At 57.0% G+C, this 17,540-nt stretch overlaps 2 protein-coding genes across 3 annotated transcripts in view; one reads left to right on the top strand and one right to left on the bottom strand.

The window, feature by feature from the left end:
- SHMT1 (serine hydroxymethyltransferase 1) overlaps positions 1-8,662 on the top strand; it is a 26,224-nt gene extending 17,562 nt beyond the window's left edge. For both annotated transcript variants that reach the window (XM_043472835.1, XM_043472828.1), the window contains exons 3-12: positions 625-770; positions 2,281-2,396; positions 2,705-2,865; positions 3,248-3,329; positions 3,727-3,939; positions 4,904-5,020; positions 5,845-5,967; positions 6,834-6,950; positions 7,416-7,526; positions 7,743-8,662. In XM_043472835.1, coding sequence (XP_043328770.1) covers positions 625-770; positions 2,281-2,396; positions 2,705-2,865; positions 3,248-3,329; positions 3,727-3,939; positions 4,904-5,020; positions 5,845-5,967; positions 6,834-6,950; positions 7,416-7,526; positions 7,743-7,915 — 1,359 coding nt within the window. In that variant the 3' untranslated portion in view covers positions 7,916-8,662. The remainder of the gene's footprint in view (positions 1-624; positions 771-2,280; positions 2,397-2,704; positions 2,866-3,247; positions 3,330-3,726; positions 3,940-4,903; positions 5,021-5,844; positions 5,968-6,833; positions 6,951-7,415; positions 7,527-7,742) is intronic.
- SMCR8 (SMCR8-C9orf72 complex subunit) lies at positions 8,478-17,540 on the bottom strand. Its single transcript, XM_043472818.1, has 2 exons — positions 14,677-17,540; positions 8,478-12,379 (listed from the first exon to the last, which is right to left on the bottom strand). Exons 1-2 carry the CDS (start codon positions 17,034-17,036, stop codon positions 11,926-11,928), a joined length of 2,814 nt encoding a protein of 937 aa, XP_043328753.1. The 5' UTR covers positions 17,037-17,540; the 3' UTR covers positions 8,478-11,925.

Genomic DNA, 17,540 nt, shown 5'->3' with positions numbered 1-17,540 from the left:
TGAGACTTGACCGTCTCCTTACAGTTCAGGGGAGCATTTCTAGAAACATCTTTTATTTACGTATTTTCACAACAGCTTTACACATGAGATAAGTGAATGCACTTAACATACAAGTTGCCCATTTAAAGTACACAATTCAGTGATTTTTAGTGTATTCATGATCGCTTTTAGAACATTTTAATCCCCCCAAAAGAAACCTCAAACCCATTAGCAATTGCCCCCCATCCCCCAGATTCCCAACCCAAACTGGTCTATTTTCTGTCTCTGTGGATTCATCTAGGTATCTGTTATTTTAAGGAAAGGAATAAGGAACAAGGTTCAGGAGGGAAAATAACAAGATGGCGCAGAATTTTAAAATTTTGTGGTATGTTTTAAGGATCATCTTCTCTTCCATCGTTTTGTTCTCCTTAATTCACTTTCTATTAATTCCTTCCCATGTGCTAAAAGCTTTGAGGAGGATTTCCTCTGTTCCTTAGGTGCTGTGGGAGTCATCTTAGTCTGGTTACACTTGGCTTCTGAGGGCAAAATATGAAAGTATAAGCGTCTCTTCTCTTTACTCGGTTATTGCTCGGATCAGAGCAGATGTTAAACTGCAGTGTCCCCATGCCTGTTTTCTTTTGTCAGGTTTACAACATCATTAAGAAGGAGAGTAACCGGCAGAGGGTTGGACTGGAGCTGATCGCCTCTGAGAACTTCGCCAGCCGGGCTGTTCTGGAGGCCCTAGGGTCTTGCCTGAACAACAAGTACTCTGAGGGGTACCCAGGCCAGAGGTATGTGAGTGTCATCCAGGCCTGCCTCCCAGGAAGGGAGTGGACATTTCAGAAAACAATCAGGTTCTCAGTGGCAGGGCCTCCTGTCCCCTCCTCTCTTGTGATTCCTAGCGGGTGGTGGCACCCATGTTCTGGGGGCAAGATACTTGGGGTCACTTGCACAGTCCCCCTGGGCCTTCCTAGAATAACAGCCAGGCCCGAAGGAGCAGCTGCTGGCTGTGGCTGAGCCTCCAGGGGAAGGTTGTGCGAGCAGGGACCCCAAGGTGAGGCTGACCTGACACACTGGAAGCCGTGTCAGCGTTTTAAATGCTGGGTTTACCTACAAGAGACTTCGGTCAGCTCCTCCTCCTGAGAACCAGGAGTCATATTCATTTGTGTTTTTTACAGTTGTCATCAGGCAGAGATGGTGGTGACAGAGTTTAACATGTGGTTTTTGCAAAATTGCTCACTTGTGTCCCCAGAGGACATGGAAAAGGGAGGGTCACCTGCCGTTCTACACTGATTAGAGGGTCATAATTTTTGGACCCCCACACCCATCCCCCTGGAAGGGGGTTGTAGGGTCACAAGCCCTCCTGAACCTTGTCCTGTTCACAAATTGAGTCCTTCACAATAGACCAGGGATCACGAGTGAGGCGCTTTCCTGAGTCTTGAGTTTTTCAAGTGAATTACTGAAACTGAGGGGATCATTTGTAGCCAACTGGGGTAGCAGTGCTGGTGGCCCAGTGACCAGGGACTTGCCTTTGGCATCTGAAGTGGGGGGCGGTCTTGTGGGCCTGAGCCCTCAGCATGTGGGCCCGCACTGACTCTGGGTGGTCAGTATGGGAACCAAGTGGAATTGTGGGACACCCAGCTTGTGTTCAAACCCCAGGCTTCCCGGGGTCCTAGTGTTTCTAGTTGACCTTGGAGGAGATACTTTGGTGCCTCTGTTCAGAGATGTGGTGCTGCAGTCTTGCTGCTTCTTGCTGGGACTGAGGGCATGGTGACCATGGCACACCACCCCTGCCCCCAGCTCTGTTCCCATGACAACGGCAGGAGAGAGGGGCACCCATTCTCTGGCAGGTCAAGTCGACTTGAAGAGCATGGCTTCCGTCCCAGGCCAAAACTAGTCACAAATAATAAAAAAACATAAATGCATGATACATTGTGATATGCAATTATTAAATAAGAAATAAAATTTTATTAGAAATGCAAAGTAAATCCCCCCAAACCAGTAACTCCCTCTCCCAGCTTCTGGCAATCGCTGTCCTGCTCCACATGCTATGAACTGACCCCTGGGCAGCTGGCACAGGCCATCACATGGCTGTGACAGTGTCCTCAGGGTTCATCCGAGATACGGGGCCAGACCTCCCCACGGATGGCGAGACACGGCCACCTGGGCCTGGTGGAAGCCATCTCGTGGGTTCAGGGTGCGTGTTCTCACCCTTGCTCCTTCATCCCACCAGGAGCCTGGCCTCTGTCCTGCACGCAGAGGTGGCGCCAGTGGGCCCATACCTCCTACCTTCCTTCGCAGGTACTACGGTGGGACGGAGTTCATCGATGAGCTAGAGGTCCTCTGTCAGAAGCGAGCGCTGCAGGTCTATGGCCTGGACCCCCAGTGCTGGGGGGTCAACGTCCAGCCTTACTCAGGTAATGGCCAGGTCCAGACAGGCCTGGGTGGCCCCCTTCCTGCCAGCCTCCTGGGGCTCCCTGAAAGGGAGAGTATAAGCAGGACACCCTGCCAGATGGGGGAGATGAGGTCTCACCCCCATCCCCCTCAACTGCCTACTGCACGCATGCCTCCTGGGCACCCCACCCCTATTCTGAATGTCCCTGCCACTTACTCAGGGACACCAGGGTCCAGGAGAGGGCACGGCAGCAGCCAGGCTGTTGCAGCCGCTTGTGATCGATGGCCTTGTGGGCAGGAGTAATTGTGCCTCCCGGTCTGTCCCCTCCAGGCTCCCCAGCAAACTTCGCAGTGTACACGGCCCTGGTGGAGCCCCATGGCCGCATCATGGGCCTGGACCTGCCGGATGGGGGCCACCTGACCCATGGGTTCATGACCGACAAGAAGAAGATTTCTGCTACGTCCATCTTTTTTGAATCTATGCCCTACAAGGTACGGGCGTGTGTCTCTCCGTTCTGTGGCTTGTTTCTCAAAGCTTCCTCACGGGCTGTGCCTGTAGGAATAAGGAGCTTCATTTCCAAGTGACCTCAGGAAGTCCCACCATCACTGTCTCTCCTCTCCCTGCTCTGGGGACCCTCGGGTGTTCACGGCTCGCTGGGACCCCGCAGGGCATCCTGTCCAAGAGTGACAATACCTGACTGTCTTAAACACTTGTGCCTGTCTTGCCCTCAAGTCCTGGTCAGGGGCGAGGGCAGCAGAGGGGTCTAGGCAAGGGGAGGAAGTCCTCTTACCCTCATCAGCTGGGCGTGCTCCGGCGGAGCGGCCCGTGTGGCTGGAGGGAGCAACGTGAGCCCGGTCTCCGTGACATCCTCAGGTGAATCCCGATACCGGCTACATCAACTACGACCAGCTGGAGGAGAACGCCCGCCTCTTCCACCCAAAGCTGATCATCGCAGGTGAGAGCCGGGCAGGGCCCCAGCCCCCCACACGGGAGGTTTGCTCTTCCAGCGTGTGCTGGTCCCTGCGGCTCTGCTGCACAGCCGAGCTGCTCCGATCTGAGTATCTCTGTCTCTCTCGGGACTGTTAGACCTGCCCTGCTCTCCAGAAGCATCTGGACACATTGGCCCCTGTGAAGCTGGGGTGGTACCAGTGGGGAACCTGTCCCCCCGACCCTGTGGCACAGGGGCAGAGGGCAGGGGTTGCCTTTGGTACAGATGGAATTTCTCGAACCTTAGAGGGAGCAGCCCCGGCTTTCAGGCAGGCACACCGGGTGGGCGGGGCGGGGGCTCTGCTCTGCACTGGAGCTGACTGCCGGCCAAGGTCTCTGACTCCACATCACCCTTGCCATCTCAGGGACTAGCTGCTACTCCCGGAACCTGGACTATGCCCGGCTGCGCAAGATCGCTGATGACAACGGGGCGTACCTCATGGCCGACATGGCACATGTCAGCGGGCTGGTGGCGGCCGGCGTGGTGCCTTCCCCCTTCGAGCACTGCCACGTGGTGTCCACCACCACCCACAAGACCCTGCGGGGCTGCCGCGCCGGCATGATCTTCTACAGGAAGGGTGTGCTTATCCCTGGGGGATGTCAGGGTCCCGTGAAGAGCAGGGGGTGAGAGCACAGCAGTCCAGGTCATGGGGCAGGAGGGTAGGGAGGGGTCTGGATGATGGAGCCCTTGTTTGGGGTTTCCGTTCCAGAGAAGCCAGATGAGGGTCCCACGGTCCTTCAACCGTGGTACCGGTGACTAAGCTCTGTCAACAGAAACAACCTCCTCTGGGGACCAAGTCTCTTTGACCCCTGCAAGACCCCCTTGCCCAGCCCCTGGCTAGGGCTGGACACACCAACACCCACTGGGCCTCCAGGGCCCTGCTTCTCCTTGGAGGCCCCTCCCCAGCTGCTTTAAGCTTTCCAAGGCCAGCAGCCTTTCCCACCCACCTGGGAGACATTTGTTTTCCCTGCTGTATGTTGGTGGTATTTGAGTGACTCAGTCACAGAGCAAGGCCTGGCTCTGCCACGGAAGCGCTGTGTGATCTTGGGCTAGTTGTGCAGCTCCTCTGTGCCTTGTTTCCTCACCTCCAGATCATCACAATAGCACCTGTCCCTTGGGATTGCTGTTGTGAGGATTAAATGAATGAATTTAGGGAAACTGCTCAGAGCAGTTCCCGGCTCACAAGAAGCTCTGTGGAGATGCTGGCAGCTCTCATCCCTGATCCCTAACTTTTCTCAGAAAGGAAGCTTCTTTCCCGTTTCTGGCCCAGTGAGCCCCATCTCCTCCAGAGGCATCATCTTGGACGGCTCTTTGAGAAACTGCCCAAGGCATACTCCTTGTTCCTGTCTTGCTGGAGGGACATTTTCATCCTTCCTTTCATCTCTAAAGCGTGGTTCCCCCTCCCCTAATCCCTCGGGAGCAAGCACCCTCCCTGGTCCGCAGTGTCAGCTCCAGGAGTGGGAGCCGGGCCAGGTCTGTGTCCAGGCAGGGAGAAGACAGAAGGGAAGTCTGTCCCATGTCCCATGTTGTCCTTCATCCAGGAGTGCGCAGTGTGGACCCCAAGACAGGCAAAGAGACTCGCTACAACCTGGAGTCGCTCATCAACTCTGCTGTGTTTCCAGGCCTGCAAGGGGGACCCCACAACCATGCCATTGCTGGTAATGCACCCTGCCCCATGGCTTCCCTGCTGTTACCCCCCGGCAGCCCGATCCCCACCTTGCTCGCGACCCCACCCCACCCCAGGCAGAAGCAGTTCTCTGGTGGTACACAAGCCTTAGAGAATCTGTGATGATCTCAGAGTTACTTCTCCATCTTTGGAGAAAGGCAGTTGGTGGAAGAGCTGGGGTCAAGGTGTCACTTCCCTTTCAACCGGTGTTTGCCAAGGAGGGATGTGGAGGAAGCAGTGAAGCGCGAGTTTTAGGTTTTGGGCTGGGCGGGGTGGCTCCCTTTACACCCCCAGCTCAGCGCCCAGGTGCTCTAGCTCTGCGATGGTGGGGTGCCTATCCACTGGCCACTCCAGCCCTTTCCACATGCTGACTGGAGGCTCCTATGCCAGGACTCAGGCAGGTAGCTTGCATCCTCCTTCATCTTCAGTGCCCCCTTAAGCAGCCCTTGGGGTGGAATAAATACAGAGGAGCCTGGATGAACTGGTGGATCGGCCACTCCTCTCCTCAGCTCTGAAAACTGCCTCACTTTGCATCAAAGCAGTGGCAGCTAAGTGAAGCATGTCCCACGTCCACCTTGCTGGGGACAGGGAGCAGCTCTCCCGTGGCGATCTTAGCCCAGAACTTCATGCTGGACAGGGGCTGCCTGAAAAACTCTTGCTCAGAGAGGTCTGGAGGGCCAGCCAGGGAATGGCCGGGTTAAAATGGGATTATTTAGGAGGAGATGTAACCCTGCCTTGATGACACTGAGAAGCTTGGATGCCCGAGTGGAGACAGGTGTTTCTTGGACTCACGGTCTGCCTTTCTTCTCCTGCCAGGGGTCGCGGTTGCTCTGAAGCAGGCCATGACTCCAGAGTTCAGAGCCTACCAGCACCAGGTGGTGGCCAACTGCAGGGCTCTGTCCGAGGCCTTGATGGGACTGGGCTACAGAGTGGTCACAGGTACAGCAGGAAGTGAGCCCATGGGGTGGCCCTGCTCCTCGTCCCATCTCCGTCAGGGTGTGGCAGTAGGTCGTGGCCTGCGCAGGTGGCCACAGCTCTGGAGTGACTCAGGATTCCCAGCTCTGGACACATGACCTCTGGATTCAAACCTTGAAACAGCCTTGCGAATCACTGGTCTTATTTTACAAATGGGCATCTGAGGTTCCTAAAGCCACATGACTACTGGAGTTGGGGGCAGTGAGGGTAGGGTTGGGAGGATGGGTCGAGGGCCAAGGGTCAGCTTAGGCCATGAGCATCTTTGAAGTCAATGTCTGGGGATTAAGCAGGGTTCATTCACAGGAAGATCAGGTGCTTGAGAGATGCCTGGGAGGCCAGGGGCTGTTCCAGAAAGTTCTTCCATATCCTCACCTGCACCACTTGGAAGATACAGTCACCTTGGCAGGATTAGGGGTAATGTGCCAGTTACCCTGGCACCTCCATCGCCCCCTGCCCACTGCCCTGAGGCCCCTTAGAGGGAGCCTTGAAGATGGATCTAGAGACAAGTGGGAAGTTCCCAAGGGGGGTCGTCACCCCGATAGGCTTCTGGGAGCTGGTGGGTTGGGATGCAGCCATGGGCCTTCTGGGCTGGCCATATGCCCTCAGCCCCCTCTGCATTCTCAGGTTCCCTTTCTAAACTCCTCTGTGCATCATCTCAAACCCTGAGGCCCTGGGTCTTCAGCAGGTGATGAAGGACACACAGGACACGTGGTGGGGTCACCTTCCTGACCTCACCTGCTGTAGCCCCCTTGCACCCTGCCAGTTCTTTGGAAGAGGGATCCCTGTGCTCAGCAGAGGATCACCTTCCATGTCTCCCACCTGATTTCCAGGGGGTTCTGACAACCACTTGATCCTCGTGGACCTCAGCTCCAAAGGCACGGATGGCGGCAGGGCAGAGAAGGTGCTGGAAGCCTGCTCCATCGCCTGCAACAAGAATACCTGCCCAGGTGAGCATCCTTGGTCCTCTCCTGTCTGGACCTCTTGGGGCTGATGGTGACTTGCTCTGGGGACAAGATGTGCTGTGTGGGACAGGAGCCAGGCTTTTCCCCACTGCCTGCCCCTTGATGAGACACTTGACCCTGCCCAGGACAGAGCAGGAGTGGGTGCGGGAGGGGGGGGCCCTCTGGAAAACTGGATTTCTCAGCAGCTCATGAATAAGATGTGGGAGATGCATCTCAAATGCAGACATGAACGCCTGGTGTCAGGAGCAAGGACCACATCCAGGAGGCCACTTCCTCGAATTTAACGTAGTGCAGCTGACACCTGGCTCCACCTCCTGGCTTCTGCCTTCCGCTCTGGCCCGCTTGGGCTGTGCCCACTTGAGCTGGTATCTTCAGGCCCATTTCTTTTGCCCATGCATCCCTTTTCAGTTCAGGGGGATCAGTGGGGGATAGAGCCTGTTTATCTTGAAGGTGACAAAAGCGCACTACGGCCCAGTGGGCTGCGCCTGGGGACCCCAGCACTGACCTCCCGAGGGCTCTTGGAAGAAGATTTCCAAAAGGTCGCCCACTTCATTCACAGAGGTGAGGGGAGGCATGGCTGCTGGCCACGCCAGGCTGTGGGATGAGGGAAGGACTGCTCTGCGTCAGGGCTGGTGATGGGCCAGGGGACAGAGCCTTGCCCAGAATACGTGGGCAGAGAGGGTGGTGGGCATGGGTGGGAGGCACACTGGGGCCTGGACGGCAGAGCAGTTGGCCGGCTGCTGGGCACGTGGGCAGTCGTGTCTCTCGCTGGCACAGGCATAGAGCTGACCCTGCAGATCCAGGATGCCGTAGGGGTGAAGGCCACCCTGAAGGAGTTCATGGAGAAGCTGGCAGGGGCCGAGGAGCACCAGCGGGCCGTGGCGGCCCTCAGGGCAGAGGTGGAGAGCTTCGCCACCCTATTCCCGCTGCCTGGCCTGCCTGGCTTCTAGAGGAGCGCCCGCCCACCCAGGGACCCAGCGCCCTGGGGGCCCCACACAGGCCCTCCCAGAGGCCTCTTTTCAGAATTTGCTACCTTTTTTACCTTCTTTACAAATCAACATTTAAAGCTTCTGGGACAAGTTATGAAGGAGTATAAATCTGAACCTCACCTTCTTGCAGCTGCAAATACAGTTATCATGGGAAAATGGAATACAATTTAGCCATTCCACCTTAATTATCCAGACGAGTATGGGCACAGCTGCTGGGAAGACACTGCGACCTTTACCCCCTCTTGATCCCCTGGGCTTCCCCCCGACACTGTGACAAACAGAAGCACTGAGCTGCAGCTGGGAGAAGCTGCTGTGACGCCAGACAAGGGCTCAGCCCTGATGTCGTGGGCGAGGAGGGAGCGTCCTGGCCTGTGCTTTCGACCAGAATCCCAAGTTAGATGATTTTGTTCAGGTGCCACCTAGCTAGGTGGGAGTCTGGCTGGACGTGTGTGGTTTCCTCTCCCAGTCTGGAGCCACCAAGGTCCAGACAACCATCTCCCTCCCCTGATCAGGAAACCAGAGGTCACCTTCCCAGAGAAACTTTATTTTCCACAAATCTCAAGTGCAAAACATAGATGACCATTTTTAATAAGCACAGTCAAATTTTTAACCACAGGATGTCTACAAGAATTATAGTTTTAAAAAATACAACCAATTTTTATATTTCAAAAATATCTCAACTCAAATAAATTAATTTCTTAAAAAGTACACGTCTCATACTATTTGTTTGGCATGACTGGTTAAACTGGTGCAGCCACACCGAGAGCTGCGGGCACATGCATGTGCAGCGTGCTCTCGCCCTGCAGTGCCCAGCTCACCCCGGGGACCCACGCTCACACACGACAAGGAACATGCAATAATAAAATAGCCTTTAAAAAAGTGACAAATACGACTTTGTCACACCCTATGCTTCTCACTGTGGCCTGAACGCAGCTGTGGGTGGGGGCTCCAGCGCAGTGGGCAGGGCAGCCGCCACCTCTGGAGGCTGTGGGGTCGTCACACTGCCCAGCCTGAGACAAAGGGGCGTCCCCAGGCTGCCGCACGCCCATCCCACAGCCTGCTCCCTCCTCCCCACAGCAGTGGTAACCAAACCTCCTCAGTTAGGGCCAGTGTGCTCAAACCCTAGCTGAAGCTGGTTTTCCTTCTGGGCAGAAGTAGAGATTTGATGCTTTTCCTTTTTGCAGTCTGTTAATGCCGTCTCTCTCTTAAAAATTCCAGTTTTAGCAGTTTCTATCACAACACTGGGGAAAAGCCAGAAAGCCAGTTGGTTTGCTTCACAGCACAAGCCAAGGCACTTTCTCAAGCCTCTAGGGAGGTGGGAAAGGCTGTCCACTAGCCGAGGGCCCCTGTCTATGTGGAGACCACGTGGCAGCGGCAGCATCATGGGCTGAGGGGAGCAGCTGGCCGGGCAGGTGACATCAGGCTGGGGAGGGGGCAGCAAGCTGCGTGCAGGGTCGTCTGGACTGCTAGGCTTCTGGGGACAGGTCACGAGCTGCAGCCGCCCTGGCACTTGGGGGAGAATCTACCAGCCTTCCTGCAACTTGTCACTAGTTTGGGGGTGAAATTTACAATCTCTGCAAGTGGTAACTGACCTAAAACAAGATGTTAAAGAACCAACTGGGAAATGACCCGGGATCAGATTCTACTGAAGGAGCAAGACCCCCAGGGGCTGTAAAAGGGTTCGGCGGGTGTGGAGCTTCTGGAAATCTCTTAACTGCCAGCTTGAGTAGGTTCTTCATAACCTGGACTGCTTTAAAAGGGGGGCGGGGGCGCAGTGCACATAACAGACTGGAAGTGAAGCTGAAACCAACCTCAAGGTTTCAGTGCCTGGGCCTCCAAGGTGACACTAGGACTGAAGAAGTACTAGGGGCGCTGACATCCCGATTTCTTAAGTGTCTTGGTGTTTGAACACTTAATATTACAGGGAAAACAAGACAGGCTGCTGCACAGGCCACCACTGCTCAGACTGCGGGTACGTCTGACACTTCCGGCAGGTTCCGGAACTGTGGCCGGGCAGGGAGGGCCTGGTTCCCCTTCAAGATCCTCTGAAGAGAAACATACTTGCCATCAAGCAAGCCTGTGAAACAGCCACACTGCAGAGCTGGATTTTAACCAAAATTTAAATGCTGGAGTTCAACCACTAGTTAGCAAAGGCTACTTCTCAGTGAAGACACAGCTCAAAGGACTGGCTCCTGAGTGCCCACTCTGTGGCTGCCTCGTGGCCAGGCCTGCTCACACCAGCCAGGCTTGCCCTCCACACCCTGCGGGTCTCCTGACCACTTAAGGTGTAGCTTCTGCACAAATAACTCTCCAGAGTTGGACTTTTGCTTCAAGGAGGCCAGTGTGACTGACCTGCTGCCCCTCCCAGCTTCCCAAGTAAGAGGTATGAACTGCTGAGTCCATGCTGATGGCCCAGGAACAAAACAGGTGGGCCAGTGGTCACCTTGTATCTGGTCACTGGGGCCCCATGGCCTGCCGATCTTCCCTGGACATAAGCTGTCACAAAAGCTCATGTCCCAGGAGGCCCAAGTAGACACAATCAGCCACCTACCTCAAAGCAGCCTCAGAACACGAGGAGGGGGAGTGGGGAGTAACAGGAGAGCAGCCTTCCTGCCAGTGCCCACAATGCACATTTAAAAGCTGCCGGGCCATCCCCAGAGACGCCTCTGGGGGAACACAGGTGACAGCACAGGTACACAGAGCCGAGAAAACAAGGCGACACAATGCCCCCAAGGGGCCTTAGTCATAGACTCTGGAGCAGGATCAGCCCTCCAGTGGGAATGGAGACCCTGAGCAGAAGCCCAGGCAGGGAGAAGCCACCAGACTGAGGTGACACGGAGCCAACAACAACACGGAATGCGGCCCCAGCAGACTTGCACACACGTGCTCAGGAGCAACCATTGTGGCTGGTTCAGGTGTGTTTATCACAATTTGGGGAAACGTAAAGCAGTAACACCAAGAGTTCTAACAGCATAAGGAAAAAAAGGTACGAAAGTCTCAAGGTTGCAAAAACCATCCATATATATACATCAGGGGTAACTGTCAGAGCCTCGGGGGTCCTGGTGGGTGAAGGTGTGGGGGACTCGGGGGCAGGGCGGTGCAGCAGAGCAAGCTGCCGTAAGGTGCCCACGCTCCAGGCCGGCACAGCCCCTGAGGCAGATCACTGAGACTGCCACACAGCCTTCCTGGAGACCCCAGCCTGGCAGTTAGCTGAATATGACCCAGCGGCTGCCAGGCCCGCGACACCCCACGAGGTAGTGAAGTGGTTGCGAAGGTTTGCTGTGGGTGTGAGGACTGGAGTGACCTCTGCCAACTGAGTTCCAGCCTGTCGGCAGACCCTTTCAAAAGACAGAGTAGAATCACCCGGCCAGGGAAGGGTGGACAGGGCTGGCTCTTCCTTGAGGAACCCCGTGGCTTTGTCTCCAGGACTCTCCACCCCCGAGAACAGACCTGAAAATGGGGTGCCAGTGATTCCGCACATTCCTGCTGAGCTGGGGAGCCCAGCGACAGGTGCCTCCATGCCTGGTCAGGAGGTGAGGACTGGGCAGTGCCTTCATGGGCCTCCCTGAGAGGGCAGCTCCACGAAGCCGAGTGAAGGGCCTCGTCCTGCTTCCCACCATGTCCTCCAGGCAACAGCTGACCCCCTGACCTTGCTTGTCTGAGTGTCCAGAGAAGCTGCCTGAGACCAGTGTGGTCCTCCACATGGGCTCTGCCCCGCTGCCCTCATCCACCACAGAGACTTTCTTCTGTCCCAGCCTCTGGGCCCGACCCCAACCACTCTCCTCCAAGGAACACTGCCAGAGGGCCAGGCCCTCCACCCTTGCCCAGAGACACCTGGGAACCATGCCTGCTGCCTTGCTGTCCTTCCCGCTGACAACAGCAGGAGTCTGACAGCTCAGAGGACCGCCCAGTCATGCCAACCCCTCCCCAACCCTGGGTCACAGTTCTCAGTCACCGAGGCCGGGCTGGACTCAGATCTTGTACAGAAAGCTGGGCACGTAGTCGAACCTGAGGGCAGGCTGGCTGGTCCCGCGCAGCTCCTGCGTGTAGTGCAGCCGCAGCAGCTCTGCCAGGTACCGCACCACCTTGACGTCCTCGTGCACTAGACCCAGCGTCAGCTGCAGGAAGCTGGCCTGGCGACTGGAAGCCAGCTCCGGGGCCTCGCTGCCATGCGCAGGCAGGTGCAGGTGGTGGCAGAAGGTATAGAGGAAGGCCTTGGCACACAGCTGCGCAAGCATGCTCTGCACGTGCAGGAAGTAGGTGCTGCCCCGCCGGATGTGTGTGCGGTGGTCCGCCAGCCGTGGCACCAGGGTGCCCCTGTAGAGCGGGCAGCGCAAGGTCTTCCGGTCCAGGTCAAGGATGCTCGTGTAGCGGCTATAACGGCTCAGGGCGTGCAGGGCACCGGCACTGGCGGGGGATGCCACCCTGAAACACACAGATCAAGGTCAAGGGGTAGAAGCTGGGGTGGGGCCCCCTCTCAAGAGGCCAGCCCCGGCCAGCACCGGCCAGCCCCACTCGCTAATGCTCTTTGGAAGGCAAATGTGGTCATGACGATCTTCACGGCTCCTCAGCCCTCACAATGGAAGTCAAATCCTAGTGTGGCCCATGAAGCCCTGATGACCCGCTTTCTGCTGGTCTCTGAGGCCCAGCTGTTACTTCCCTGGGGACTCCCCTGAAGCCATGCCAAGCTTTCCAGTGGGGGGCAGGTTCTGCTCTGCATGAATACCAGGTCCTCTCTGCTGTGCCTGGCTTATGCCAACTCAAACCTCACCCAGCCTCCCTGACCCCTGTGTGCACCATCATTTCTTCCTCTGTGACTTAGTCAAGTTCCTTCACTTCTGAGTCTTGTCTTGTCTGTAAGACAGACGCTGGTCCTAGCTACTGGGTCACCACAAAGGCCGAGTCCGGGGTGCTCAGGACAGCACCTGGCCCTCACCCCCAGCCTGGTGCTGACCAGTATGGTGCCAGGAGCTTCTGCACACTTGGATCTGTAACCCATGCGGTACCCTGCATGTCAGAGGCGGGAAGGCGGGTCGGATTCGCTCAGCGAGGGAAGGAGTGCCAGGGGAGGGGGGCAGGGACTGTCCTGGGTCCAGCTCAGATTCCAGACCAACTTAGCACATGGGACCAAGCCCCGTGGACACAGAGAGGCACCCTCTGCTTGGACCCTCTAGCACTGACCCTCAGGGGCCTTGATCTGCCTCCCGTCTCAGTGTCCGACCTGCCTGCCGGGTTGGCTCACCACCCACCTCAGCTCTGAGCACCCCTGGGGCCCAGGTTCAACGTGCATCCCAGGAGGCAGCCCCTTCCTGCTCCGAAGGGCAGCTGCAGGACCCCTGCCCTAGCCTTGGTTCATCCCCTCAGAGTGCCCCTCACCTTGTCGCGGCTCACTGCCCGGAACACCTTCAGAGAAGCCACAGCAAGGCCAGTCCCTACTCTCCTCCTGGTCTTTGGGTCAACCCTCCAGCGACAGGTGCCCTGGAGGGCAAGGGCCCCAGCCTGTCCACTGTGGCTCACCCCCAAGCAGGACCCTCTGGGGGCACATGTCCCAATTCTTAACCCCTGTGCACTCAGGAGCTTTGGGAGGGAGGACTCATGGCACGAGTCATCAGACAATCTCCAAGGTCTCAGCTGTCACTGCTGACGGGCCTCCCACTTTCCCGGAGGGACCCTCCATGGCTCCAAGGCCAGGGCCCAGGGCCTGGCTCCGCTCCTGCCACCCAGCCTGCCTACCTCAGGGCAGGTCGTCACCCCGTGGGGACATGAAAGCAGCAGATGGGGATCAGACACAATTGGCCCAACACCCAGCCCACAGAGAGGTCACAGCCGGGGCAGGAGCAGGGCAGCCTGTCACAGGGACGCCCCACTGCAGACACATCTATAATCCAGTCTTGGGCACAGCAGCTGCCACTTAACAGCCTCAGTAAACATCTGGCAAATGACTGCGTAGTGACGCAACCCTCCTATTTCCCCAGAAGGGAGGAGGGCCCTGCCTGGGTGCCCACTGCAGGAGAGCAACTCAAGCATGCCCTTCTCTATGGTCCCAGGACTGAACTCCAGCTATTGCCCTCCTCGACACCCACATGTCGCAGGTGAGCAAAGGCAGGTGTGGGGACAGGAGCGAGGAGGCTGAGCCCAGAGCACACTCAAGGGCAGGAGTCCCTCAAGCCAGACAAACAGAGTGGAAAACCCCAAAAGGAACTGCTAAAGCACAAGGGAGGAAAGTGGAGACAGAAAGCTTTCAAGAGGTGAAGGAATAGGCTCCCACAGCCGACAGGACAGTGGAGGGGGGAGCCAGGAAGGCTGCCTCTCCCAGCACCACTACCCTCCTCAGACCCAGACCTCACCTCAGTCATCTACACTACAGTGTGAACTAGAGACTCAGCAGGGACCTGAGATCCAGAAGTCCAGTCATTCCCAAACCTTGCTGCAAACCACGTGACTCCACTTCATCCCACCAAGCCAACCTGATCAGAATCTCTGCAGGTGGGGCCAAGGAGCAAGTGATTCTAGAAAATGCTCCCAAACAATTCTGATACAAGGTACAGACCAGGGTTGGGAAACACTTCGGAACTGAAGTCCCTTTGGAAAGGATCTGCTAAAAGTGACACAGTGAGTTGGTGTGGGGCCCCCCACAGGACCCGTGAACCTCACTCCAAGGGACGGCCACCCAACACCTCATCTCTCACGGCCAGGGCCCGTCCCACCCCATAACCAGTTACCTCTGCAGGCCAATAAGCTTCCACTTCTGGAAGTCCGTGATGTGCAAAGGGGAGGACAGCCAGTGCTTCACGGGTTTGCCATGGCGGCCGTAGCCAGGGACAAAGATGGAGAGTGCAGTCACCAGCTTCCTGACCATGGCCTCCTCTTCCCCCAGGACCACCAGCGTCCTCCCGCTGAGCAAGGAGTAGATGGCTGGGTGGGCAAACGGGTACTGGCGGATGAACTTTAAGGCGTTCTGGCCCGCCCTCTTCTTGTGCCTCTCGGAAAAGGGGCCAGCAGGAGGCACAGAGGAGGGAGTCCTGTCAGAGCTGGTGGAGGCTATGCTGCTCCCATAGCTGGTGGCGTCGGAGTGATCATCCAGGCTGGTCTTACTGCCATCTCGGCTGGTCAGCAGGTGGCTCGGGTCTAGCTCGTAAGCAGGGAAGCCTTCACAACTGTTGTCTCGGGAAGGACTGGCATTTTCCACTGAGAAGTCCACGTGGAACCCTTGGTCCTTCTGCCGGTAGCGCTGTGGGGGAACGCTCACGACCCCGTCCTCATCAGAGACTGTGTGGCCTGGGGTGGAGAGCGGCACCAGCAGAGCACCAGCTTCCCTCCCGATGCAGCAGGAAGCGTCTGTCTGTAGCGAAGCAAGGCCCGAGCTGCCCTCCTCGGCCTCCCCCAACTCCAGAGGGCTGATGCCTGCCTGGAAGAGGATGGCCCCCTGGCCGCCCTCTGCGTAGGACTCCTCCTCATTAATGGCACTTGGATAGCTGGCCTTGAAGTCGTCCGGAATGAGGGCCTCAGAGGGGCAGGTGCTGAGGACTTCGATGCTGTCCCCGCTGATGGTCCTGTGGCTGACCGCCTTGCTCCGGACCACCTGGGGGCTCAAGGGCACCGTGAGGCTGGACTGGCTCTCAGACTTCGACAGCACAGAGGTGGGTTTCTCTGTGCCCAGAACCTCGATGCTCTCTCCACTACTAACGCTCCCTTTCATGTCCATCTCCAGGTAGTCCAAGTTCTCCTGGGGGTCAAAACTGCTTGATTCCGTCACTGCCGCTTCCCTTGATGCCTCATCCCCAAGGTCCTGCTCCATCTTGATGAGCACGGACTCCACGCTGGATTTGTAGGAGCCCACGCTGATTAACACTTGAGGAACCAAACAGTCTTCTGGAAACTCAGAAGGTGGCCCATAGAGATGGGGCTTAGAGACTGTGCTCTGCTGTTTCTCCACCGGTCTGTCGCCAACCTCCACCAAATCTTCAAAGAGGAAGCTGGTGATGTGCTGCTGCTTCAGGAGTGCTCTGTCAATCTGACTGGTCAGGAGGTAACAAAGGTCCCCTCTGAACATGTGCTCAACGTGGCGGAGCTGCGCCAGGGTCTGGGTGAAGTACTCGGTGTCACAGAGCTCCTCCAAGGTCTTGAGCTTCTTGTCGAAACACTTGGTGGACTTTGCTTTGATGAGTTTCGGGGTGTAGGAGGGTCTGCAGGCGTAATGGTCGGTGTCAGCAGACTCTTCAAGGTCAGAGGTAGCGGCTGCCTGGCTGGGCAGATCCTGGGTGTGCTCCGATTCCCTAGGACACAAATTGGACCCTCTCAACTTGCGATGAGGGTATGAGCGGATCTGCCTCAGAAGGTCTTGATGTTCGATGATGGACTTCTCCACGCTGGCCAGCTCATTGGCCTTCTCGATAGCCTGAGATGAGTAAAAGCCTTTGTCGTTGGCTTTCTTCTGGATCTCTGTCTCCGTGTGTAGCACTGTCCTGGTGTAATCCAAATCTTTCAGTTTTTTTTCAAGTTCCCCGGCAAAAGCCTTCCTGTTGCCTGTCTTCAAGCACTCTGATGCTTTGGAAAATTCAGCTGAGAGCTCCTGGAACTGCTGCATAATTTTGTGCTGGTCTGCCGAGATATAAGCCATACAAAAGGGCCTCACGAAGCCACGGGCCTCCAGGTCGTACAGGGTAAGATGGTGCACGTAGGCAAAGGCCCCTTCCTTGGAGTCTCCCAGCACCACCTTGGAGTCCTCCACGAAGTTCAGTTTGGGGTAGGCAGAGCCAGGAGGATGACCCACGAAGGAGGCCTGATAATCCACAGACATGATCCGCAAAGAGAAGTAATTAAGATCAAAAGTACCGAAAACTTTGGTGTCATTGGGGATGGTCAGTAAGGGCTGGGGTCCCACCTGCTCAGAGAATTCGGAAATAAGGATGAAGTCCCGAGAGAACTTGGCCCCGGACAGTTTGGACCATGGATTGGCTCCTTGGCTGGCGAAGGGGAAGAGCGGCACCGAGTACTCCTCGGGCAGTGCCGGTTCATTGTAAGGCTCCTCCTCGTACTCGTCCTCTTTGGTGAAGGCCACCACGTCAGGGGCGCTGATCATATTTCCAGGTATATGGGAAGAACATTGAGAAGAAGTAGGACACACTGCGGAGGGACCCAGGCCTCTGGAGGAGGAAGCAGAGTCCCTGCGGGGCAGTCTTCTTTGCGCCCTCAGGGGGTCCGAGGCTGCGAGTCACAAACCGGAGGTTCAAGCTCCCGCAGCCCCTCAAAGGTGTGGCTCCTTCAAGGCTTCCGGAGGCCTCAGGAACTCCGCAGATCAGGAAGACCCAGGAGACTGGTTGCCCTTCGCCTCCTCCCGCGGCCGCGGCGGGCGCAGGGCACCCGCAGCGAGGTCACCGGCGCTCCCCCGAGCACACCGCCACGGCAACAGCCCCACCTCTGGACGGGTGCCCAGTGCGGGGCTACGGGCTGCAGCACGGACCAGCCAAGCGTGGCGACTCCCACGCCGCGAAGGCAGAAACCGTCGCGGCTCCTCGGACGCCACAACCCGGATCCAGCTACCGCGGCGCCGCCATCTTGGTATCACATGACTCGAGCTGTCGTG

This window comes from Cervus canadensis, chromosome 1, assembly GCF_019320065.1.
Source record: "Cervus canadensis isolate Bull #8, Minnesota chromosome 1, ASM1932006v1, whole genome shotgun sequence".
Taxonomy (NCBI): domain Eukaryota; kingdom Metazoa; phylum Chordata; class Mammalia; order Artiodactyla; family Cervidae; genus Cervus; species Cervus canadensis.
This window is presented reverse-complemented; position numbering and strand designations above follow the sequence as displayed.

What these genes read in the sequence shown, in the direction of transcription:
- SMCR8 (XM_043472818.1), bottom strand. Translation starts at nt 17,036, where the DNA reads ATGATCAGCGCCCCTGACGTGGTGGCCTTCACCAAAGAGGACGAGTAC. An exon ending in AAGCTTATTGGCCTGCAGAG is followed by an intron (nt 12,380 to 14,676) that starts GTAACTGGTTAT and finishes TGTGTGTTTCAG; the next exon opens with GGTGGCATCCCCCGCCAGTG.